At 50.7% G+C, this 23459-nt stretch overlaps 1 protein-coding gene across 1 annotated transcript; it reads left to right on the top strand.

The window, feature by feature from the left end:
- The first annotated feature begins 15524 nt into the window (after nucleotides 1-15524).
- Nucleotides 15525-23435, top strand: LOC100898073 (WD repeat-containing protein 47). Its single transcript, XM_003744127.2, has 6 exons — nucleotides 15525-15670; nucleotides 21132-21340; nucleotides 21464-21590; nucleotides 21752-21968; nucleotides 22548-22724; nucleotides 22874-23435. Exons 1-6 carry the CDS (start codon nucleotides 15590-15592, stop codon nucleotides 23200-23202), a joined length of 1140 nt encoding a protein of 379 aa, XP_003744175.1. The 5' UTR covers nucleotides 15525-15589; the 3' UTR covers nucleotides 23203-23435.
- Nucleotides 23436-23459: the final 24 nt, after the last annotated feature.

Raw genomic sequence — 23459 nt, 5'->3', positions numbered from 1 at the left:
CAGCGGGGCTCGAACTCCTCCAAGCAGAAAATTGTCTTGGAACGAAGAAAAGAACAGTTTCTGACGAAATTTGTACCTCTCGTTCGATCGACGAGAAAAACTTTCCACTAAACGTTGAACAAGTTTCACAAGCCGAAACGCGACGCTTCAGCTTCATTCTATTATTATTCATGTACTCGATGAGCTGAAGGGGGAGAGTCCCGTCGCCATTCGACGCTCGAACGATTTCTTTGCGGAAAATCAGATCAATTAATGTCTCCATCGAGAATAATGGCGATCGAAAAACTTATTTTAGTCAAGAACATAAGATAGCACTGTGACGACCACAAATGACCACGCGCATGTAAGAGAATCATCGATCGATGTTGGGGATGATAAGAGCTGGTTTATCGATAAGGACCGAAGTCGGAGCTCTGGTATACGCCCGTGAACGTCCTAGATGGGATCCGAACGATTGAATCAGTCGTGCGAACGTTACGCTCCCACCCTATCTTAACGAACATATCTCTGGATTTCGGTTATAACTATGTAGCGGCTTCTCCGTGGAAACGGCGGGAGAGACGCTGGAAGTCGCGATTTCTCCCGCTGAACTTTCGTGAGAATCCCGAATCACGCTCCTTGACTGAGCGTCTGCTGAAGCGAGTTCGCTGAAATCTCACCAGCACCCCCGCTCAAACTAATGCGTCGGAGATATCTCGCGTCTGCCGCCGCTGATCCCAGCGTTGAGGCCCTGTTGTCGCGTTTCCTCCGCTCCCTTTCGGCGTGAAATCCTTCCCTTGCCTGTGGTAGATTATTGTCGAGAATGATTCAAGACTCTCCAGGGGCCAAGGAGGGAACAGAATAAGCTAAAGGCTCGGGAAAGGAGGAAGAGGGCCCTAGTTTCGGGGGGGGGGGAATTCCTATTTCAGGCCTCGGGAATGCAGTAGCCGATAAGATGCTCAGAGTAAAAACCGACTTCAGTGAGCGCTTGGTTGAATTAGCCATGATCATGGCGAGAAACTCGATATGGCAATCTGAGCGTTGAGCGAGATGCCTACGATGCGTAGAATAACATTTCGTAATGAGCAGTGTTCCGCTGAAATCGCGCCGGCAGAAGACGTTCCGATGCGTGCGGGGAGATCAGTGTCGACGACTCGCCCGACTTTCACTTTTCCTACAAGAGACGCCGACGCGCATCCTACTGCCTGGCAGTGAAGATTCTCCGCTCAGCTAGTCTTGCCCACTGGGGCATTTATTGAAATTATTTCCACACGGAGCCGTCCGGCTCGCTCACTTGCCGGCCAGCCGGCCAGTCGGTCAGTCAGAGAAGAAGACACTTGGATAGTTTTGACTGTAAGAACAATTATGCGCGCTCGCCTGCTTCTCGATCGCTCCTGATTTCGTTACTTTACATCAGCTGACCGGAAAAGAGAAAATAACTTAGGGCGGTTCCTATCTGTACAGAATGAACTACCGAGCAAAGAGTCCGTGGCGATCTATGCACTTCCGAGAAATCATAGGGCGACAAATGTCGTCGCGGATTCCCTGTCGAAGTCGATTGTTCTCCCTCTCGAGAAACTTGTTCCACTGTCAGGTGGGGAATTGGCACTAGAATGCTGGTCGGTTTTTCCGATCGGTCATGAAGAACATGCCGTTGTTGAGACTGGTGAGTTTCTGTAGAGTTTCTCGAGCCGCTTTGAAGTTGATCCGATCGTCCTCTTCCTCGCGAGTCCCTTCCCGGATGGTTTTCTCAATCATGCCGGTGGTTCGAACAGGGGGTTGGGGTCTGCCATCGGGCAAGGTTGACTTCAGCTCGGGCGGGGCGGAAACACTTTTGACGATTTTCGGTTTGATACAAGCTTCAGAATCCGGTGGGGTTTTAACCGTGTCCTCCGGGGCAGAGTTCGGGATTGTTGGCATGGCTCGATTGGAAATCTGTCGCAGAAGAGGATTCGTTCCGTCGTTGGTGAATTTCTTAAGAGCTTCGCGCGCTTTCTTGAAGTCCAGCGCTTCCATGTCCACCTTTGAATAGCCTTTTTCGGGCTCACTGACGGGCTGCAGGGCTCCGACTCCCTCGTCCGGAGGTGAGCTCGGTGATTCTTCCGCACAAACATTCGAAGTAGGACTTGGTTTGGCTTGAGTTAGGACACCAGATGGCCGAGTTTCGAATGTCGGCAACGGCAACTCGTTCTCGGGTTTGGTCTCCTTGCGAAGATCCAGGGTCAGATAGGGCTCTCCCGGAGTGCATGTCGCTTTCCTCCAGCCACCTGTCTTGTGCAGTTTGGTTATGACTTTTTGGATCTCGGTCCGGATCGAAATTTCGTCGCTCTCCTCATTTATTGGCGTAATTTTCCTCTCGGAGACGTCTCTGAGCTTGGGCATCTCGAACATGACTTTCGACTCCTCCGCCTCCTCGTCTTTGGCCGGTTCTGCGCGAGTTTGAGGGGTTGTCGTGGCATCCGGAGCGTTGTGCGTAGGTTCCGTTGTCGATCGTTTTAACGCTGGCGACGAATGAGTTGATGGGTTGGACGGTTCTCTGATGTGGATTTTTGGCAGTTCCACTCTCGAAGTGCTTTCCGCTTGATTCGGGACCCCCGGTCCGGGCTGCTTTGAAGCGGGGAGTTCTGGGCTTGTCTCCACAGCCGTAGTTTCGGGCTGCTCCTGAGAATCGTCGTAGAAATCGATTTCATCGTTTATGAGAGCTTCGATCCTCTTTAGAGGTGGGGGAGGGGGCGGTGTGGTGGAGTCTCGCATTCGGGCCGTGAGGTCGTAGAGTTTCATGTCGCTTTTGTTCACCTTCGAGTACGCGTTTCTCCTCTCGATGGAGTTGAGCGGACTCGTTCTCGGTATCTCGGTCAAATTGTGGTTGGATAGGTTTAAGGAGCGCAGCATCACTTTCGAGGGGGAGCACTGATCTCCTTTACAATCGTAAAGCTCACTGCTGTCTGTGGTTTCCGAATCGCGTCCGAGATCGTGGGAAGTGTCCTCTGGACCCCCGGTCCTGAAATCCTCGTCGTTGAAGGGACTCTCTCTCTCCGGATCGGATGTTCTCCTCGGGGGCAGCTCTCCGTAGAGTCCTTCGGAGTAGATGTCTTTCGGGGGCTCGACGTCCCCATCGTTCTGGTTCCGCTGACGGGGTTTCTTGAAACTTCCGACCGGGGAAGCGCATTCGTTGCCGTCGTTGACGAGCTTGTTGTTTCTTCCGATGTTGTCGCTGAGGTCGCCGTCTTCCATGTCCTCGTAGGTATTTCCCGACGGAGACGATCGCCCTTCCCATATGGCACCAAAGGCTGACTCGTTTTTAATTTCCTCGCGCGCGTAGTATATTCCCTCCCGGTAGTCCCCGTACTCGGGCTGTTTTCCCCCCTCCGGCTCGACTTTCGAGGGTACGTCGAGATCGTAGTCGTTCTCGGGCTCGAACGGTGCGGCTTGAACGCCGTCTTTGAGTTTCTGAAGCTGGGAGGCGACGGTTTTCGACGATCTCTGATCCGACTTCCGTGAACTTCCGACCGACGACCCGTTACCGATGCTCGAGTTGAGCGAGCTCTTATCGATACCGCTGTCCTTCTCGCTCACATCGGACGCTATCGGTCGCTCCGAAGTCATGCTCTTCAGCACCGAAGGCAGAGAGAACTTTTCGGAGGCGGAATGAATTTCAGCGCTCACTTGACTCGTAATGCTCGATCGAGAACGATCGCTGTGCTGATTATCGGAATAGTGTGACGCATAGGGGCTAGAATGCTCATCCGAGAGACTTCCTACAGAAGCTCTTCGGCGTTGTTTGATCTGTTTTCCTTTTTTGTTGTGTCTTTTGGCCAGTTGCTGATGTTTGCTGTTTATCGAGTGTCCGTGGATGGGGCAATCGGGCATCGGCGTCAGGAAAATCTGGTGCCCCGTCTGAATGTATTGGTTGTACCGGACTAGAAGGTCCCACATCTCCTGCTCGTTGTAGAACTCCCACGTGTTGAACAGAGCCATTTGGCGCTCGACGAGCTGGAGTCGCCTCCTTTTCTCGACCTCTTCTTTGTAAGCCTCGAACTGACGTCGCTCGAAAACTTCGATATTCGGAGGTGCACCCACGATCGTGGAGCCTTTCTTTTTCGATTTCCTAGAGATCTGGGTTATCGGGAAGCTCCTCGGCTGATGTTCATCCGGTGCAGCGATTTTCTGAAAAGACGTCGCCGGAGTGGAAATGCTCCGGAGACCCTCCTTGAAAGCCTCGAGGTTCTCAGCTGGCTCTTCCAAGAGGTTCGGGGGTTTGAGTTTCCGAGGATCCCCGTCCTTCGGAGAATCCGAGTGCGCGAAACAACACAATGAAAACATGGTCATCCGCTGACAGACGATCCTACTGACGGTGATTAATCCATTTCGATCACGGAACACCAATAGTCACTTCACTTCACGATTGTCATTCCCTCTTAAACACTGGTGACGTTGATGGCGCCGCGACGGCGGCGGCGATGTCGACGACGCTGATGTGACGCTCTAGTAAAGGCTAGGGCTCTTATTTTTGTCTACGATCCGAACCGGTGCTTGGTTTCAGTCGAAGTGAAGTTCGCGCAAAGAGCCGGTGCCTGTAAGTTTTACAGGAGCTACCGTCGAACTAACGGAATTCAGAAGCAGCAGGAAAGGGAAAGCTTCCACCGGCAACTGCACCGGCAGCAGCAACAGACACCGATAGTGAGAGCGACCAAACACACGTCTAAAGGATGAAGCAGTTGCCGAAGTCAGTGAAGCACCGATGACTTTGTGGGCCAAAAAAAACAGTCGCCGTTTCGCGTCTCGTCGTAGATACAGCGAAAAGTACATAGAACACGTTCCGATGGAAGCAATGACCACGATGAGAGAAATTATCCACCGCGGAGAGAAGAGTTCCGTTCAAGCATACCTTTGATGGTGCGACCGCAATGCCAATCTCTCTGATACGGATCACTTGGTTTTCTGACTAAATCTGACTTTTCCAATCATTGAGCCCTTTAATTGGGTTCTGGCGTCGGGACATTTGCGTCTCCGCGACGCTCGTGAAGATTCTGACACGTGAGTACTGCACGATGAAACGAAGGAATCATTTCAATTCTACCACTGGAGCGACAGTGAATGCACTCGCAAAGGCAATAATTTCTCAGGAGGAGAACTTTCGTCGTCGACTCATCCATCGGAATTCCACGGTGTCTTTGACCGCAGGAACAAACATAATTGGTTTTGTTTACCGATCGAGACTCACGGGGAAGGGATATCTTTTCCAACTCTTGAGAATTTGCCGCAACAATGGGGGCTTTGGAACAATGGCATCGTTTCAACTCCATGCACACCCACCTCATTTTATTTAGGTGAGCAAGTTTGATGGCCTACGCTCTTCGGGCAGACAGACCGACAGACAGTCTGTCCGACCGTCCAATTGATCCAAGCGGCGTGCTTGTCACGTATAAGGAGATCATTTGGAAGAACAGGCCGTTTTGGCTTTCGGAGACGTGAGCTCGATTGAAATCTCCTCGATTTAAGCCGCTCTAGGAATCAGTATACGAGTCAAAAGTCGTCGGATGCTGGTTTGGAAACGGAAAACTTAAAATACTTCCCTTGATCTACACTAATGATGATTCATGTCAAAGCACAATAATCCTGAGGCTTTCCTTCTGGCTCAGGAATCGTAAGCGCCGGCGTCGTGCTTTCCCTACGTCGGGGAAATAAATTATTGATACAGGTGTGAACTCTGCCCGAATGCCATCCTTGAACGTGACCGGATCCGCTCTGTTGCAAAATATTTATTTCTAACGCATTGTCCTTTGACAGTTTGATACTCGACGTTGTCCCGTTAATTGAAATTAGCCTTTTGTGATGCAGATCCAAGCCGTTCCGAAAGCAGATCTGACACGATAAGCAACGAGGCAAGACCTCCTCGGTGTAGTTGAGTGACTGAAAGTTTGGCCACTGTTAACGAAGCGATTTCGAACTTGGTCCAACAAAATGATGACGATAATGCCAGTGCGCGAGAATCCGGACAGAGTATCAATTATGAGCTCCGCAGCGAGGCGGGACGGGGCATCTCCGGTCGGAGAAAAATTCTCGCGCTGGAAAAATGATTGAAGGGGACAGGAAGACGTGACTTCTAGATCACTAGTTCCGATCACCGGGGTGAAACCCGTGCGCGGTAGTTCGCTATGAATTTGTCGCGGTCTTTCATAGGTGGCCATTTCATACGGTCGAGCAGCGGAGAAGAAAAACAGCTGACTGAGGGCTCGATTCCGCCGCTCGGCTCATTCTTCGTGTAGGTGAACGCGCGATTTCTCCCTTGACCGAGCCTTCCGCGCGGCAGAGAGAGTCATTAATCGTGATCGATGATCGTTGCGTATGTAAAACTATCGAAGGTAGCTGCTCCTGATTTTCACACGATATTTCGGCGTATGACAACATTGATCGTGCGCGACGGTAGGTCATCCGGATTTTTGCATTTGGAGAAAAAAATCCTGTACCCGAACAAACTTGATGGATCACAGACCTAATTAGATAGTTGCCCGTCACCTCGCTCTGGTGTCGAGGGTGACCGATCGGAACGTTTCGTCAGCATATTGACAGTTTTCCCAGCGTGAGATCGCGAAAGCGGGAAGTCATCAACGGCATTTCAATTGAAACAGAGAACGGCATGAGGGCTGTAATTTGAATCCATTAGTATCCTTCTTTCTTTTCTCTTCTCGGATTTCCATGCGGGCGGCTAAGAAGACGGCCACGCTGACGATACTGAATGATGGGTTCAGATCGTACGACCCGATGAATCTTGGATGAGAAATCTTCGCGAGATTAGACCGCGGCGCGGCTTCCCTTCCGATACAACCGTTTCTCGCTCCTACCTTCAGAGCTCGAAGTAATAACTCGCTATCAACCCGAGCCCACTTCCGAGCAGGAACTCGATCGCGTCAAACTTTCGCGTTTCCCCTAGAGGTCCCAAGCGTAACGCGTGGAGGCTCCAGCGATTTCGGAAGTCTGTCGACACTCGTAACGAGTATGTTCATGATGAACGACCAACATCCTAGGGCGAGTACATCGGACTGAACGAAGAGAACGGAGCGCCATTGACTAATGGAAGTGCATTGGATCGCTAGCCGGGACTCTCGGGCGTAACGAAGAGCGAACCGGTGAACACTCGGGCGGGGTGCTTGCTCTTCTCGGGACTGCTAAAAGTGATAGTAGTATTTGTGGAGCTCAAGTCGCGCAGACGGAACACTGCTCTTGAATGGCGGAGACTAAGAATTCAATGTGTCCGCCAGTGCATTCAGGGTGACGGAAGTGGTGATGTAATACTTATGTTCGAAGTTATTGACGAGAGATGCCGGTCTTATGCAACCGCGATCACCTCACTGCAAACTCGATACTGCCGCGGGCGCTTCACTTGGCCAATGGCTCCGCTGTTTCGAGACTGAGGATTTCTCCCTCATCGCAGCGCGCCCAACCCGCGATGGGCCGAGCCTTCGCAACTCATTTACGTGCAAATGAACGAAAATGGGAAAAAAACCGAGTTCAGGCCCTCTGCGATTTCCATTGGAATTTCCGACCTGTGTTTAAGCGAACGCGTCTTGCATTATGGAAATAGAATCGTATTGTCACGCTCTGTCTTACAATGGGATGATGACTGAGGTCCATTCTGAGAGATGCTCACGTATTTTCTGTGGTGGCATATACTACCACCACCGCAGTACGGAGTTCGCCTCTCAAATCGAGCTCGAATGATCTATCAGTCCACCGAAATGTAGAGTATCGGGCAGTCGGTCATGAAGCGTTTGATAAATAATCGATGAGAGCGAATGAATGAGAGCGATCGTGTCGCCGATTCGGTCGATAATGAAATAAGACGATAATTAAGACGGGACAGAATTTCTTCCGCGAGATTTATTCTGGTCTCCGTCGATTTTTCGTACATGAATGAATCTCTCTCTCCCGCGTTGAGATTTCATTCGTTCATGGATGATGTTATCGCGGCCCGTACCCGACTAAAGGAAATAAACTCTCAGCTCTTCTGTACGCTTGTTTTGGAACCCACGCAGACCGCTCCAAACGATTCGCCCCCTCAAACTCGCCGTCGCCGTTCTCGACGAAGACGACCGGACAAAATCTACTTTCTTAGCCACAACAAGTCTGGTACTTGCGTCAAGTGGATCGTCGCTCTCCGTATACCAGAATCGGATATTCTGAGTGAAGCTTTGAGCCGCTAAGAGGTCAATTTAGAACCTCGATTTCATGAGCAAACAAGTTCAATTTGACAAAAGTGCGGAGTTTCGTTTGAGTCAACCGAAAATGGAACAGCGACGAGTGCGCCGGAGGCTGGAGGATATCCTCGATGTGAAGAGAAGAACTCTAAGCGAAGATTGGGAGAAGGCTCGGAGCCCGAGTCCTGTTCACGGCGGGTCCAGACCCGAGAGTCCCGAGTACCGCAGTCACACTCCGGAATGTCCAATGAAGCGGAGCCCGACGCCGGGAGAAAGTCATGTGCATGTGCGCACGACAACTGTGTACAACAAGGGATTCGGTACCTACGGTAGACCGAGGACTCCCGGAGGACGTCCGATGAGTCCTGAAGCGGGAAGTCACTTCCACCACCACTGGGAGGTAGGCGATGAATTTCGAGCTTTCTCGTATCGATGGGAGCGGAGATTCATAGAATATTTCCTCATCTACATTCCTCGCAGACCTCGAATAACTGAACTAGTGTTCATGTTCGGGAATTCGCGACCCCCGCCACACGATCAATCGTCACGATGTAGACCGGATCGATTGACGGCGTAGTTCAATTCCTATGGTCACTCACGCATGGGATGAACGTGACGCTCCTGGAGCGATTGTTTCCCATGCCCAACAAGAAGTCGACCTCTGCAATGCGGACGGAAAGAATGTGTTCCGACTGACATGCGTTAGTAACTTTCATTAGAATCGCGAAGCTCCCGAGTAGCGGCGGCGGTGGCGGGGAGCATCCGAACTGCCGCCAAAAACCCTCGGATCCGTCTCAAGTCGTGTGGGGCACTCATTCTATTCCGAAGCTCAAATTACGCAATGAATCGCCGCGATGCGCAGCTTGTGCAGAAGTTCGCGTGAGTCCATCTGGCGTTGGATAACTTTCCATCTAGCACATCTTCTCTGCTCTTCTTTTTTTTTATTGTCGTTCTTGTTCGCCCTCTCGCTGTTACCGCCATCGAGTTGAGCCGTTGGTGCCGGCGTGCCGCTACTGGGAGTGCCGTGCCCAACACTTCTTCCTCCTACACCACCTTAAACCCAGCAACAAAGCCCGCCACGATCAACCGACGCAATGCACGACCGACGCACAGCGGTAATTTGTTCATTTTTTCTCCTCGGAAAAAAATTGGGGGACTTGGAAACCGCTTCCGATAATGGAATTGAGGGCCGGGGCAAGTCCGTTCCTCGTTGTTCTCGCTTTCAGCGGTCTTTCCTGAAGTCTTCCATCGCGGTATAATTGTCCGTTGTTTTTCCTCCCTCCCAGCATGGCATGCGGTCGGACAATCGTTGGAACGGTGAAATGGTCTAATATTTATTTTATGACCGAAATGCTTGTCAAATTGGAGTATGTCGTTCTGTTGTCTCATATCACCGCTATGAATCGTATCCGAAAGGGAGAAAATTTGCGGGGAAAGCTAAGTCTCCTAAGCCGGCGACAACAACGTCTCAGGGATCGTTCGTCAAAGAAAAAACTGGAGCGGATCGATTGAGTGAGCGGAGTAATTGAGAGACTGTGACAGTCATATGTCGGCATCGACTGACAGCTTTCGCTTCCATAGTCGTTGCATAAGATCCAGATATAGATTGAGAGGAGCTGAATCCACACGAGTGGGGCTATCGGCCACAATGACAGGAAAACAATCACAAGAAAAAGGCTGTATAGGTATACTTTCGGAAATGGTTTCCCGCTGCTCGCAGCCGTTGCCGAAATCTGTACGGAATCTACACGTCAGGACGATTGTACGCACGCAGTTTTCTTTATTTTGGTATCTGTCTTTGAGCAAAGTACCTCTTACGAAAGCGGAGCAGAAATTAGCGGCCAAGTAGCCGGACGGTCGCACCGAAAACAATCCAGGGAATGCCTCCGGCGCGGATGTCTTGCTCATGTTCGGTTGTCGTCGTGAGTGCGCGTTTCGCGGCTGCAGGAACGACTAAATGAATAAATACAAACAGTGATTCGAGGAACGAAACGATGCTCAACTGCTGGAACAATCCCAGGACGCTACTACATATTCAGAGCCCCACCTTACGCTTGTCGTGCCATCGCCGTTACCTCGGCTGTTGACGATGTCGTCGCCGTCGACAACTACGCTACATGGTGGAGGCGCTTTTTCGTCTGCTCTTAGCGAGAAATGCAAATTTGCAAAATAGATCGTGTGCCGTCGGTTCCGATGAAAATCAACAAGAGCGTACAGCCACTATGAGTTCGCGGTTTGTTTGGGACGGGCATTCGCGTGTTTGTCTGCGCATCTCGCGCGCTTTGCTCCGATTCAGATGCGTAGCGCACCGACGACGGAAGGACGGAGGAACGAATGGAATATTTGCACATTGAGTCTCCCATGATCCAAACCGAGCCAAAAACCCCCGGTCTTTCCCTCCCAAATAACAGATGCCTCGCGCTTTGGGTTTTTAACCTACTCTGTTGCGGCGGCTGCTTTCGCCGGTGGTGCATCTGCCTTTGTCGGTTCCATGCCGGTACTGTTCCCGGGGCGGATTCTCCGGCGATGAAGACGTCGCCGACTGCGCAAGTTTGCAGCTGCATTGCACATCGCTACTGACGGCGGGGGCAACGATTATCATTCGGTTTTTGATATTCCTTCTTTTTTGAACACGAGAGATTGGACACGCGAACAAATCGAGTCTCGACACGGCAAGCAACAAACAATGACCGTCAAACGCGATCGGCGAATTCATTGTTCGCTTGGGACGAATCGAGATGATACGACAGCGCCCGGATGCTTCACGGGATATCAACAATATCTATGAATGTGTGTATTACGGTATTCCTACAGAGGTCCCCAAAAACCATCTGATGAGTGGAATATGTACGTGTTTGCCCGCTTGGGCATACAGATGGGAGCGGTGGATCCATGATGCAATCATCTTCATTGGTCGTCAGTCAGCTCGCAGAAGCCGGAACGCTCCACTTCAAGTGACGCTTCAATGATGACCGTTTTCATTTGTTTTGCCTCTCGGATGAGAGACTCGGGTGGGTTTGGAAAATATCTACGTCGCGCAGTCAACTCTCGAGCTGAGGTCGCGGATCAATTTCATCGATCGTCCCTGTAGCTCCGTCTGATTGCCGATTGGTTTGCCCGCTCGCGCGGTTCAAGTCCCCTCACGCCTTCGTCAAGCTATCGCGTGGCTATCGAGGCTTCATCACCGAGGTGTCAATTCATGATCTACTCGACGTTGATTGTCGTGGAATCCGGCGGAGCCTCCTTCTATTTTATTGGCAAGGATCCCTAGAGAGTTTTGGCCCTGAATTGAAGGATGATTCCGATTCCGTGAGTGAAAACGAATCATGAAAGCACTCAAGGCAGGCAGCCTCTCCGAGAAGCCGCCATGAGTCACTGCACAGATCAGCTCCGAAAGTCATCCCGATGGAAGTTCGTCCGGGCTGTCAAGCTTGTTTTTTGACCCTCAATTTTCGGGAAACGTCCCTATTCTGAACGGCGATTGGGATCTCTTTATTTTTGTTTACGTATATCGGACATGGACAGAACGTCAGTGCGTTCGTCGGTCCATCGGCCAATAGGCGAAGTGGGGCAAGCTCGTCGAGGCATTTTTCCCTTGCGTATCGTAGGGCAAACACATCTTCACTGTGTACAGGGAACAAACATCGCAGGTGGCAGGTCTCGGATATGAATGATTTCGATCCGTATTCTTTTTTTATCGACTCACGTCCGGATCCAATTCATCCGCACTTGACTCGCTGCTTACCGGAAATGGTCCCGGGACCAGCGTTTTCAGAAACTCGTGAGCTCAATGCGGGGTGCTCAGAGAACATGGAGGTATCCGCCCGGCGGATGCGTTCGCTCTCTAGCTCCGACTATAGGAAGAACTTCGTTGGGGATAGTAAGAGCGTGCACAAGAGCTCCCGAGCCACTCAGAGAGAAATGAGGATTGGAACTCGGTGAGGGGGAAGAGGACGGATAGAGCGAAGCTCGCCCTGTCCCGATGTGGAATCCGAGAACAGTGGTCTCTACGCAAATGGAATTGAACTCGGTCAATGAAGCTAGCTGGGTAAATGGTGGGAGTTCCGAGTGTGTGATGGAGTTCTTGAAATCCGCTGACCACATAATGGAACGTACACGAGAAGAGTTCACAGTCTTCAAAACAGGCCGGTGGAAAGCGTCCAATGATGGAAATTCGAAAGAGCAGTCCTCCTAAATCTAAGAAGTCGATTCGGAATGCTTTTCGTCGTCAGGGCGACATGCAATAGAAGTCGAGTCGTCCTCACTCATACCAGGGCATGATTTCCCCGACGGTGCGGCGTCGTGGCAACGACATCGACGCCGATGATGGAATATGTCTCACTTTTGCGAAATGTAATCTGGAATTGCGAGGATCGAACTCGCAGGATCGTGACAAAAATCAAATTGATCAATCGGAAAATAAACTGCTGAAGCGTGCGAGGATCCTTACGCGCACCCCGCCAAACCAGCGATCTTCCGCTACCCGACAGTCAGACAGTCGGAGCGGAGTATTGACTTGTGGAGCTATCTTACGAAACGGCTCGGCTCAATTCGACTGTGAGGAAGAATTGGATCGACGCAGGTCTCAGGCATTTGAACCCGAAGTTGCTCTCGTGACTTGCCGTCGGGAGCTCGGGATCCGGACAGAGTTCCGAGAAGTGTCGTATTGACTCCAGCGCCCTTCCCGATGATTATCCCTTACCGCGGTAGCTGACCACGACCGCGGAAGACCTTGATCTGTTGGAACGAAGAACGAAATCCCGAGAGTATGCGCGAGCGAAATCGTCCAAACTTGGGCATCTCACGTTCTGCGGCCAAGACGTGCTCGTTGATGAAGCAACTCGAAAAATCACCGATGTTCCTCGACATGCGAATCTTCACTCTCAATTTCATCTATTATCATTCTTACTTGTTGGCGGACTTCTCTGCAATTTTCTTTTCGCTCCCCGGTCGCTCCCTGCGAGCGTTTTCCTTCCGTCGTGGTTCTCATGAGTTTCGTGATGTCATTATAGATGTCAAACCACGAATTTTTCGATCCTCCACTTTGACGTCTCCTCGAGCGGAAGTCTTCTGGAACATTCGGGACGAGCGTCGCTCAAAGGAGACGAGACCGCTTTTCGCTCCGGAAACGACAGCAGAGGAAGGGCGAACACACATGAGGTTTGCTACAGAAATCGGCATCCAGCGTCGCGTGAAAATAGCGTGGGAGCTAGAATTTATGGCCGCAGACAACTCGACGTCGCACTGACCGAAGGGGCACGTGGGACACTGGCTGCTATCAGGACTTTCACTTCCGCACGCGGGGATTCGGCTCGATCGATAGCGAAAGCTCATAATGCTCAGCTCACAGTGACGCTAAAGCTCCACCCCGCGCCCGCAATCGAATCGCGCTGGGAGTTGGGGCTGCTTCGCGCTATTTCTGGTCATCGGACGGTCGAGCACAACAAGACGATCGGAGGATCATTTCCTCTTTGACTGGTGAGCCCATCGATCTTGCCCGCCGAAGTTGGAAAAGAAGTTTCAATGATTGGATTGGAGAAAACCATGCATCTGAGAGAATTCCATGTCGAACGCATGGTGGTCGACCTTACCGATTTCGCCGGTCAACCTGGCGTTTTTTTGTAGACTGCGGTTTTCGGATTCGTGCGGCGCGATCTGAGTTTTTTACGCTCCAATGGGTTGTCGATATTCTTCGGATGATCGCTTTCCTTTGGATTTCGTCACCGATTCTCACGTGGGAGTAGCGATGAGTGGAACATTCCCCGGCGAAAACCTTCCGTCGTGTGCGTAGTCGTGGCCATCTCCGCCGCTTGACCCGAATATTGATTGAAATTCAAACATTTCACCTCCATCCCATGATGATCGATTGGAAACTCAATGATCATGAGTGCCCGCCGTTCCGGAGTGACTCAACTAGTTTTGTCGGCACTTCGCCATCATGTCGATGGGATGGTACTAAAGCTGGCGAGCTGCGGCGAACCACACAGATAGCTGGCTAGTGATCTCTGGGACAGATCAAAGAGAATGCCGTCATAAATATCACGAGAATTCTATTGTATCAAAAAGATTCGGAAGGGACTCCATCCGGACGTCATATGATTGAAACTTCCATGGATCTCCCAATCGATGAATCTTGCGATTCAGAATAAGCATTAGCCTTCCGTTCCAACGCCAGATAATCATGGAGGTCATGACGTTCGTCCCTATGCGTCTAAGCGATTTCCTCAGCCGGATCGACAAAAACTCAGGTCTCTGGAGCTCGAATACTGGGCTCGATCAACTGCTATAGGAACCTATCAGGCATTTTATTCATGGGTATTTGATTATTACTGAGAAATAGATGCTCAGAGGACATTCCTATTTCGCAACTTTTAAGCCGATTCTCTATGGTCTCGGACAATTATATACAGGAATCAGAACCGCCTCATTCGATCAGCTTCTCGGTACAGATAAGCTCCTCGATTCAATGATTTCGCGCGTGTTCGAATAAACCGAAGCAGCTAGTTTTCGAGTCGCAGAGAATTCTTGGTGGAAAACCAATGCAGGATAAGGACCAGGCTGGCGGGCAGGAGCGATAAATTCCGTTTTGGATGCGGAATACGCCCTCTCCTTCAGTTACTGCGATGCCTTCGGAAATTTCTGTTTTCGACCCTTCTGTGTTGTGAATTACGTTTTTTGGCTGTGGTAATCCTCGCGTCGGTCGGTGTTGTACAACGCAGCATACCTGGATGTGAATCGAGTTTTCTCAGCGAACATCTCGATTTCCTCTAAGCGGAATACTCGTCGAAGCTTAGAATAGTTTTTGTTGTCAATTGGCGGCTGAGTCGGAGTCTGCACAGTACTTCTGCGGAAAATACGAAGAGTTTATCGTGCCTCGTGGAAGATTCTTCGTTGGTTTTCTCAGTGGGAGAATTTCCGCGAGTGAGACTCCATGAGTCTCTCGTCAAGTTTCTCCGGCTCCGCTCTCTAAGTGCAAGAGTGATTCCTAGGAAAAGTCTCGACTGTGAAATCTGTCGGATCTTTCGCACGCTTACGAGGAGCTGTTGTCCGCTCCGATCTATTTCTGCGTTTTCCTCCAGCACCGAGCCCTGCTTTGTGGTTTGTGGCTCCCTCTGTGGTCAGCGTGGAAACTATCCCCCTAGCAGAGGGTAGAGTTGATATTTTGAGATCGGCTTCGTCTTGTTCCACAATAACAATCGATATTTACGATGGAAGAATAAGCCCCGCATATGCTGACGATGGTGTGTCGAGAAGTAGAGAGCACAGCGTCGAGCTCTGACTAGAATCGAGAGTCCTCAACGCAAGAGAAGTCTCCTCCGCGGAAAAGATCTGCCCGATGTTCGATGACGAATGGGTCGATGCTTTGATGAAGATTTTCGGTGAGAAATAACAAGGACGCGTGAAGGTAGAAGATGTCCGTGAAATCGAAAATCGACAGATTGTGCGCGAGAAATCGATGTCACGTTTGTGGGGATGCTTCCAAAACGAGTAAGGTTAGTGAATCTTCAGAGCTTCTCGAAGTATTTGTTCTTTCCCAACGGGAGGAATCGATTCGAGTTTCCTCTCCCTCGAGAAGTTTCCATTCAGGAATTTTTGGACGTCTCGATCCTCCGATATACATCTACCAAAAAGCATATTCTAAATGAGAATTCTTGATCTACTGGCGCGTCCGTGTGCCGGTGCCGATTCGACGCTAATGAGGAGTATAGAAGCGATATTCCGGAGGCCATCGTGTGGTCGAGAGGAGCTGAGTGAATATTGTCCAAGGTATAGGGTCTCTTTTGGACGACAGGACTGACTGAAGGCTGCTGTCGACCGTCGAAGGAGCTCACTTGGTTTCGGGGTCGCGGTTTGATGAGTCGATTTCACTCCACGCTCAGACGCCCTTACGACTCCAGAGAATAACCCTTGACGGTTGTCCAGAGAACTCCCGCCGGCATCGATGTTCTGATAGAAGCGGGCATAGAATACGGAACGAAGTGCGCCCAGCATTCCTCTGAGAACTCAATCCACCCAAATTCGAATGGTACCGAGCTCGATTCGAGGGGCACACCAGAACAGCCCTTATTTGAGCAGGAATCCCATTCCTTATGCTCTCTATCAAGAGTTCAGTCCCATGCTCTGTCCGCTCGATGATAGGCTAGCGAGAGCTCTCCGCGGAGATCCCGTTCCCGAAAAGGATTCGTCTCCGCTTTACATGGAGATATCCTGCTCAATTCGACATGCGCGGGAAAATTGGACTCAATTCCGAGCGGAGACTCTCCGACTTCGCTCGCAGGATCACGCTCTAGTCCTTCAGGTATTCCTGCGAGCGAATAATTGCGTATTTGCTCACAGGATTAATTTGGATCGGAATCGCAGAATTCTACAAGTACAAGTAGAGCGTAAGAGTTAGAGTACGGTATAAATTTCCGAGAATATGGAAACATGATGATGACATCTTTTCCTGCCTGCTTTGACTACAGACCCCGCTATCGGTTGTTCATCAGCTGCTCCTCCGTCCGGGTCAGAAGAAGCAGCTTCATGCATCGCGCGGAGTGGGATGAAAAATAGTTCGAGCCAAAGAAGGCATAGTGAGGGAAACTGTTGGTAGTTTGATGTTTTTTCTCGAGAAACTCGGGGACGTTTCTAGTCTACGGTTCTGCTCCAGTTATTCCAACCGAGTTCGTATCGAGCAGCAGAAGGTCATGGCAGAGATGCCCGAAGCGATATTCTTACAACAAAACGTCGAAAGAACGCCGGAAAATGAAGACGGAGTTACTGAACCGCAACTATCGACTATGGCAACCAGAGCCGCCGAAACTCTCGCTAAGACCAACGCACAGGAAGCTTCAATTCTTTTGAAATGACTGACTGAGATGTCTTGGAAAGCGATAGCGTTCGGATCCTTCCCCCCTGAGCTCTTGTTTCGGCTTCAGCATGGGTGATTAATCGATGTTGCTCACAAGTTTGGCTTCACGGAGGATCATCGCGTATCATTAGCCGCGAGAATTCAGCTCGGAGATCCGGTCAACTTGGGTCGCGTAACGCCGGATGAGAGTTACCTTGGTGTTTCATCGGGCGCTGGATGGCTTAGCGGCTTGTGACTTCTGAATGGTTGGTAATCCTCAAACAGCCACTGGCCTGAAACGGCCTTGTGTTCGCTGCCTACAATGGGCCGTACCGACGTTGGCAGTTTCGGTGGCAAGGGGATAGGACACCGAGAACAATATCACAAGGTCCTTCGTGACTGAGCCTAAATGAAGGATACTACTACTGAGAAATACTGTGATTCCCAACGAAACAGCAATGTCGATGCGTACAGCAGCAATAACAAGCTTTGTTTTGATTTTATTTCATCGTATTGCGATTGTGCGCTCGATATCGACCTTACGCGCTTTAGAACTCTCGGAAAATCTACCGTAGCGAATCAAGCTTTCGGTAAAACCACTCGGTGTACAGGGTCATGAAACAGCCCGGACGGTTGCCGGAGGAGATCACTTCCGTATAGATACGGAGCCCATGAAGCCGTCGAAGCCGAATCGTAGTTTCGATACGATAGGTTCTTCTCGAACGATACCTCCCGCGAGCGGCGTATAAAGTCGTCTGACAGCTTTATCAGTGGATTTTCCCTCGGTGGAACAAAGTCCCAAATCGAAACAATCGAGAGCATTTGGGTCCGTAGAGCGGACTCTGAGTAACCTTACATCCTGCGAGTTGCCCAATTTTATGATGGGGCTCTCGGGAAATTCGGCACTCACCAAAATCAGAGGCGGGAACCCTGGTCAAGATCATCATAGTCGTATACGCCTGATTTCATTAGTATCATCATGATTTTTATAGTAACGTTATTATTACGTTATTATATTATTATTATTATTGCTTCTAGACCGCATAATGGGAAACGACCGATTGGGATGTCCTAACGATAGCGGGCTTGGATCGGAACGCTCGTGCTCAACTGATTCTTAATCGTAGCAGGAAACCAACGCCAACGACAATGTCGTCGTGACCGCCATGGGGAATGGCGCCTTCCTCTTGATCGGTTTGTTAGCGTGGCGGATGTGATTTACTGGAGTCGCTCACTGCGCGCCCGCTTGACACATGACCGAATCGAATACTAATGGTTGAATTTTCGCATCGATTATATCATCAACCCGAGTCGGATGTCGGGCGAATTGAAAACTGATAAATCGTTCCTTAATAAGACGAAAATTATTACACGGAAAGCATCTAGCTTGGCACGTATTGTACCGTCCACGAACTTCCTTGTAACAAGTCTCGCTGATACGCTGCGACGGAAAGGATCACTTCGGCGACGGTACAGCGTCCCACTAAAAGTTCATCCATGGAAATAATCAAGCTTTCCACTGTATTTCCGAGCAGACGCTTAAGGATCTTTTCCGTTCGGCTCGTTTCTACTGAAAAATTGTGCGTTCTCTCCCCAGAAGGACGGTGACCCGCAGTCCTGATTGGCGCCTATGAAAATAAAATCATGCTCCGGGCGGTCGGCTCGAAATCCAGCGCTGATTCCCGACTCTCGGTCTTATGGAAGATCGCTCTCACTGAGGGTTGTGGGAACCCGGCGGTCAGAGCTCCGGTGCGTCGTATCACCTCGATTTACTTCTCATTGAAGATGATACGCAACTCGCCCTACGGAGAAGGGGAGCGGTCAAAACCGTTTACTTTTTGACCCTGACTTCTACTCGGTAGGGTTTGGCGTGATGCGATCGAGTTTTTCCACGGCAGAAGTTACCGCATCACCGAATACCTTTTCCCAAGTCTCGCTGTTTCATGGAAATGTTCCCATTTAATCGCTTAGGCGTGCGGCGTCCGAAAGACTTCCCAGTCTTCCTCACGGCAGCAGACAGACTTTTTTCTGCTGCGGTAACGAAGCAATTCTGTCGATTCGGAGAGCGAAAGAGCGGCTTGATTGATTTCACTCGTTCGCTGCCGAGCAACTTTCCCGATCGTCGCCAGTAGGCGCGGACGGCGAGGGGAACAGATGTCGTTTCGGGAAAATCTTTTTTGAGGAAAACGATAGTACGATCTCGATTCAAGCCGATCAATCCAGCGACTTTAATTATTCGACTGTTCGAATCAGCGAACCACCGCTGTCATGGGTGTCTTAAACACGGAATGCGGAGGACCAGCGAGAATTTAGGTACAACGAGGAAGCGGCGACAAGCCGTGCTTGGAACGTCCTTCGCGTATTCTTTCCCATGCCTGCAATGGATGAATGAGCTCTCTCGGTGATAGTCATGCAGCCAGTTTCGGGAGTTGTTCGAGCAACGTGTTAGTTGCCAAAACCAGCGGGAGAGCGCTGCTTGATTTCGGCTCTCGGGACAACAAGCCGGCTGTCAACGTTCACTCTCTTTCCCTTTTGAGCGGATCCTCTCTGTGGCTGGCCAACCTAGGCCGAACAACTTCGTTCGTTCCTTCGACCGCCTGTCGCCCGTCCGTCCAACCGTCCGTCGATCCAGCGATCTATCAGCCCGCCCACATGTATCGCTTACCTACATAGCATCCTGACAGACTCCCTACAAACAGTCGAACGCGGTGTGGCATCTCACGCAGAACTGCACTCCGCTCTGAATTGTTTTGGGTCTCAATGCAATGAGCCTTAGCTGGAGTCGTTCCATGAGCATTTGATTGGAGTTGGCGCACCGTATTGGCTGGAATCCCCATCTGACAGCCGTTTGTTGTGAAAAGCGTTTCTGTGATCCCGGAATGACCCGGCAGGTGCTCAACCGCGAGAAGTTTGCAATGAACGCGCGGGAAATATTCACTTGTTCATCGGCTTTCATGGAGTCATGAGGTGCTGTTGTTTCTCGTTGTGAGGCGTTGGTGAGGGCGGTGGTGGTCGTGGTGGATTTGTTGTTGATGTTGCTGGTGGTGTTTCTTCCAACATGAGTCGATTCGCTTACCCATCGTACGCTCAACTGGGTTTCCGTCTGATCCCGCGCGGTATAGCTGAGGACCGATCAAAGCGCCGGAGAGCCCTTCAAACTTTGGTAATTTTTTCCATTTTGCTTAAGCAGTCCCGCAGTTTCGTCCACAAGCGTCCAGATGAGAGGAAGATACTCCGGATTATGTGTCGGGAAAGAAATATTTTCAGTCCTTACTTCATTCGGGTCGGCCCGGAGGGCGTTATCGGCCAGCGTCCGAATGGCTCACGCGTGAACCAGAGCTCTCACAAATATTCAGTGCGAACTATGCATGCCCTGTGCCTCGCTGTCGTCGTCGGAGTGTTTTTGTTGTTGTTGTCAACAGTTTGGAAAGGGCTATATTGGTCGATTCAGCTCGCTACCCATAAGCTTTTATCCGTCCGATTTGTGAAGTCAGATCTATACCGGGGACTGATGATAATTCGTCGATCGATAAGAATCTTTCATACCTCAAAAGAATCCCGTATACGGAATCAGATAATGTATCGGGAGCTATATCGGCTCGAATCGAGCCCCTTTGCTCGCAGCACATCGTACAGTGAAAGAAATTTCATCCGGAAGGAATGGTTTCCCCATGTCCTCGTCCAGAGTCAGCTTTCCGAAGATCCGATAGATCTCGTTGATAGGTCTGGTTCTCGCTCGGGGCAGGTGGGAAGAGAATGGCTCGAGAATCGCTTAGTACCTCGATTGGCTCCTCGCCGACAAAGTGTGGGTGCTCCTTCAAGCGGAGGCTATTGTCTCTCAGACCGCTCCAGCAAGAAGGACCATCGATGACGGACCTTCCAATCACGTGCACGCTGCAGAACGACGATACCCGCGAAAGATTATCACGGGCTCACGATGAAGAGTGCGTGAATCTGAATATGAGACTGGCAGAGACTGAAAAGAAGCGAGGATAGATAGATTCGGCCAGTGTGACGATTCTTCTGTGGAATCCGATCTCCGATGATTCCCGGCAGTGATTCGGTTACTCAACTTCACCTCTCGATGTGGAAGTGTGTCTAAGCGTAATCTCTCTCTTCCTCAGTATCCGAGCAACCAGGGCTCAAATCATATTCGTCACGAACCCCGTGAGGCTGGGACTGATGAACGCGCCCAATTCATCCCGGTCACAACGCTCGAAGATGCGCAAGTTGTACGGGCGATCGATTTCCACCCCTCTGGGAAGTACTACGCTGTGGGCAGCAACTCGAAAACGCTGCGGATCTGCGCCTACCCGCATGTGGACGATCTCCGGTAGGAGCCATGATTTGCTCCATCTCTCTGTGATGGGGTCATTAAGAATTTCCTATGATTTGTCATATGCCATCCCCAGTTCATATCAACCGCTTGAGGACTAATTTTCATCGTGATTTTCAGAGAGAGTCATCTCACGACACAGCCATCGATTCCCCACAAGAAACTCAAACACCACAAGGGTTCGATCTATTGTCTCGCATGGAATCAAACGGGAGAGCTCATGGCTACCGGATCGAACGACAAAACCGTAAGCTTTCGAGAGTTGATATTCTCATCCGAAAAATAAGAATAAGATTCCGGTAGTCAAGTAAGGCCGTTTGAAGAGAAAAGCTCTAGGCGTGAAGTCCCCTCATCTTCTCTCCCTTCTCGGTCGACTCACTCTACGATCCTCCGGTGATATATTCCCAGGTGAAACTGACTCGTTTCAATGAAGACGATTGCACCATGGACCATGCTGGCGAAGCTGAACTCACAATGCACGATGGGACCGTCCGTGACTTGTGCTTTGTCGAAGATCTGACGAACCGCAGCTCGCTCCTCATTTCCGGGGGAGCTGGAGATAACAAAATCTACATAACCGACTGTGAAACCGCCACGCCATTCCAATCTCTGAGCGGTCATTCAGGTGAGATGGCGACGGAATCACTCCTCTGAGCTCTGGGCGATACCTTCCCATAAATCGTTCATCTCCGTGACAAAACCCTGACTTCTTGGTCCTTCAAACGCTCTCGGCCTCTCCGCGATCCTCGGAGACGCTCTAGAACAAGTTTCGAACGATTGCACCAGGAACTCGTTGATATCGCATGGACGCGTCCATTCGCGTAATGCTCCTGTGGCTCCCGTCGAAGGCCATTTCGGTCTTCACGATGTCGGCAGGTGTTCGCTCAGAAGTGTAGGAGGCGATTAAACGGCCGAATCCGCGACCAGAATAATCGATGATCTCACGATTTTCTCCGAAAGATTTTGTCCCTTATTCTATTCCTGTTCATATGCGGAGCGATGAGCGCCGATTTCGTACGGAAGCCTGCTCCGATTGTTGACAGACACGCCCGAGACTCGCGGCGCTTTTTATTCGGATCGAGCAGCCGGGACGAGAGAATGTTTGATCACACAATGCCAGTTCTGAACGTATGGATACAACGCGGGAAGCGTCAGATCCCTCCGAACATAGCTCTAGAAAATCCTATGTCGCTTCATTTCCCAGGTCACATTCTCTCCTTGTTCACTTGGGGCGGAGCCATGTTTGTCTCCGGCTCACAGGATCGAACAATCCGTTTCTGGGACCTGCGGACTCGAGGATGTACCAACCTTGTGACTGCTCCACCAGCTCACGGCTCAGGGCCAGGAAGTCCCGTGGCCAGTGTTTCAGTCGATCCCTCAGGTAGGCAATAGAAATCCACAGGAATTTTCGTACCTAATCGAATGATGGAGATCGATGCAGGAAGAAAAAGTTTCATGAGGTTCATAGGGTACGAGTCCTCGAAGGAGCTGAACGGAAGCAGGTCGTCCTAACAATGAATTCGGTTGCAGGTCGAATGTTGGTTTCTGGTCACGAAGATGCGACGTGCATGCTGTTCGACATCCGCGGAGGCCGAGTGATCCAATGCTTCCGACCTCACACTTCCGACATTCGCTCCGTGAGGTTCTCCCCAAAAGCCTACTATCTGCTGACTGCGTCGTACGACGGAAAATGCGTTCTGAGCGATCTCCAGGGTGACCTTACGCAGCCGCTACCCTCGATTGTAGTGGCCGAGCATACGGACAAAGTGATCCAGGCAAGGTGGCATCCAACCGACTTCACGTTCATCACCAGTTCAGCCGATAAAACTGCCTCGCTTTGGGGACTGCCGGTCGATTGAATCCGAGTCAAGAACCCTCTTAGCGGGAGCGATGGCTCCCTGCTAGGGATTGAATCCTGAGAGAGCTTCATCATAAGTAGCGTCGGAGAAGACAAGCGTCACCCGCGACGGCTCGACTTGGAGCGGGAGAGGTTTTGCACCACGTCTTTCAGACGTAGCTCAGTGCCATGAAGCCACATGCTCCACAATATTAACACAAGTCCTCTCCCCTTCCACGCCTCCCCCGCTATGCATTTACATTATCGAAAAAAAATCTT

Source organism: Galendromus occidentalis, unplaced genomic scaffold (genome assembly GCF_000255335.2).
Source record: "Galendromus occidentalis unplaced genomic scaffold, Mocc_1.1 scf7180000077460, whole genome shotgun sequence".
Classification (NCBI taxonomy): Eukaryota; Metazoa; Arthropoda; class Arachnida; order Mesostigmata; family Phytoseiidae; genus Galendromus; species Galendromus occidentalis.
The sequence above is the reverse complement of the archived record's forward strand: the minus strand, read 5'-3'. Positions and strand labels throughout refer to the sequence as shown.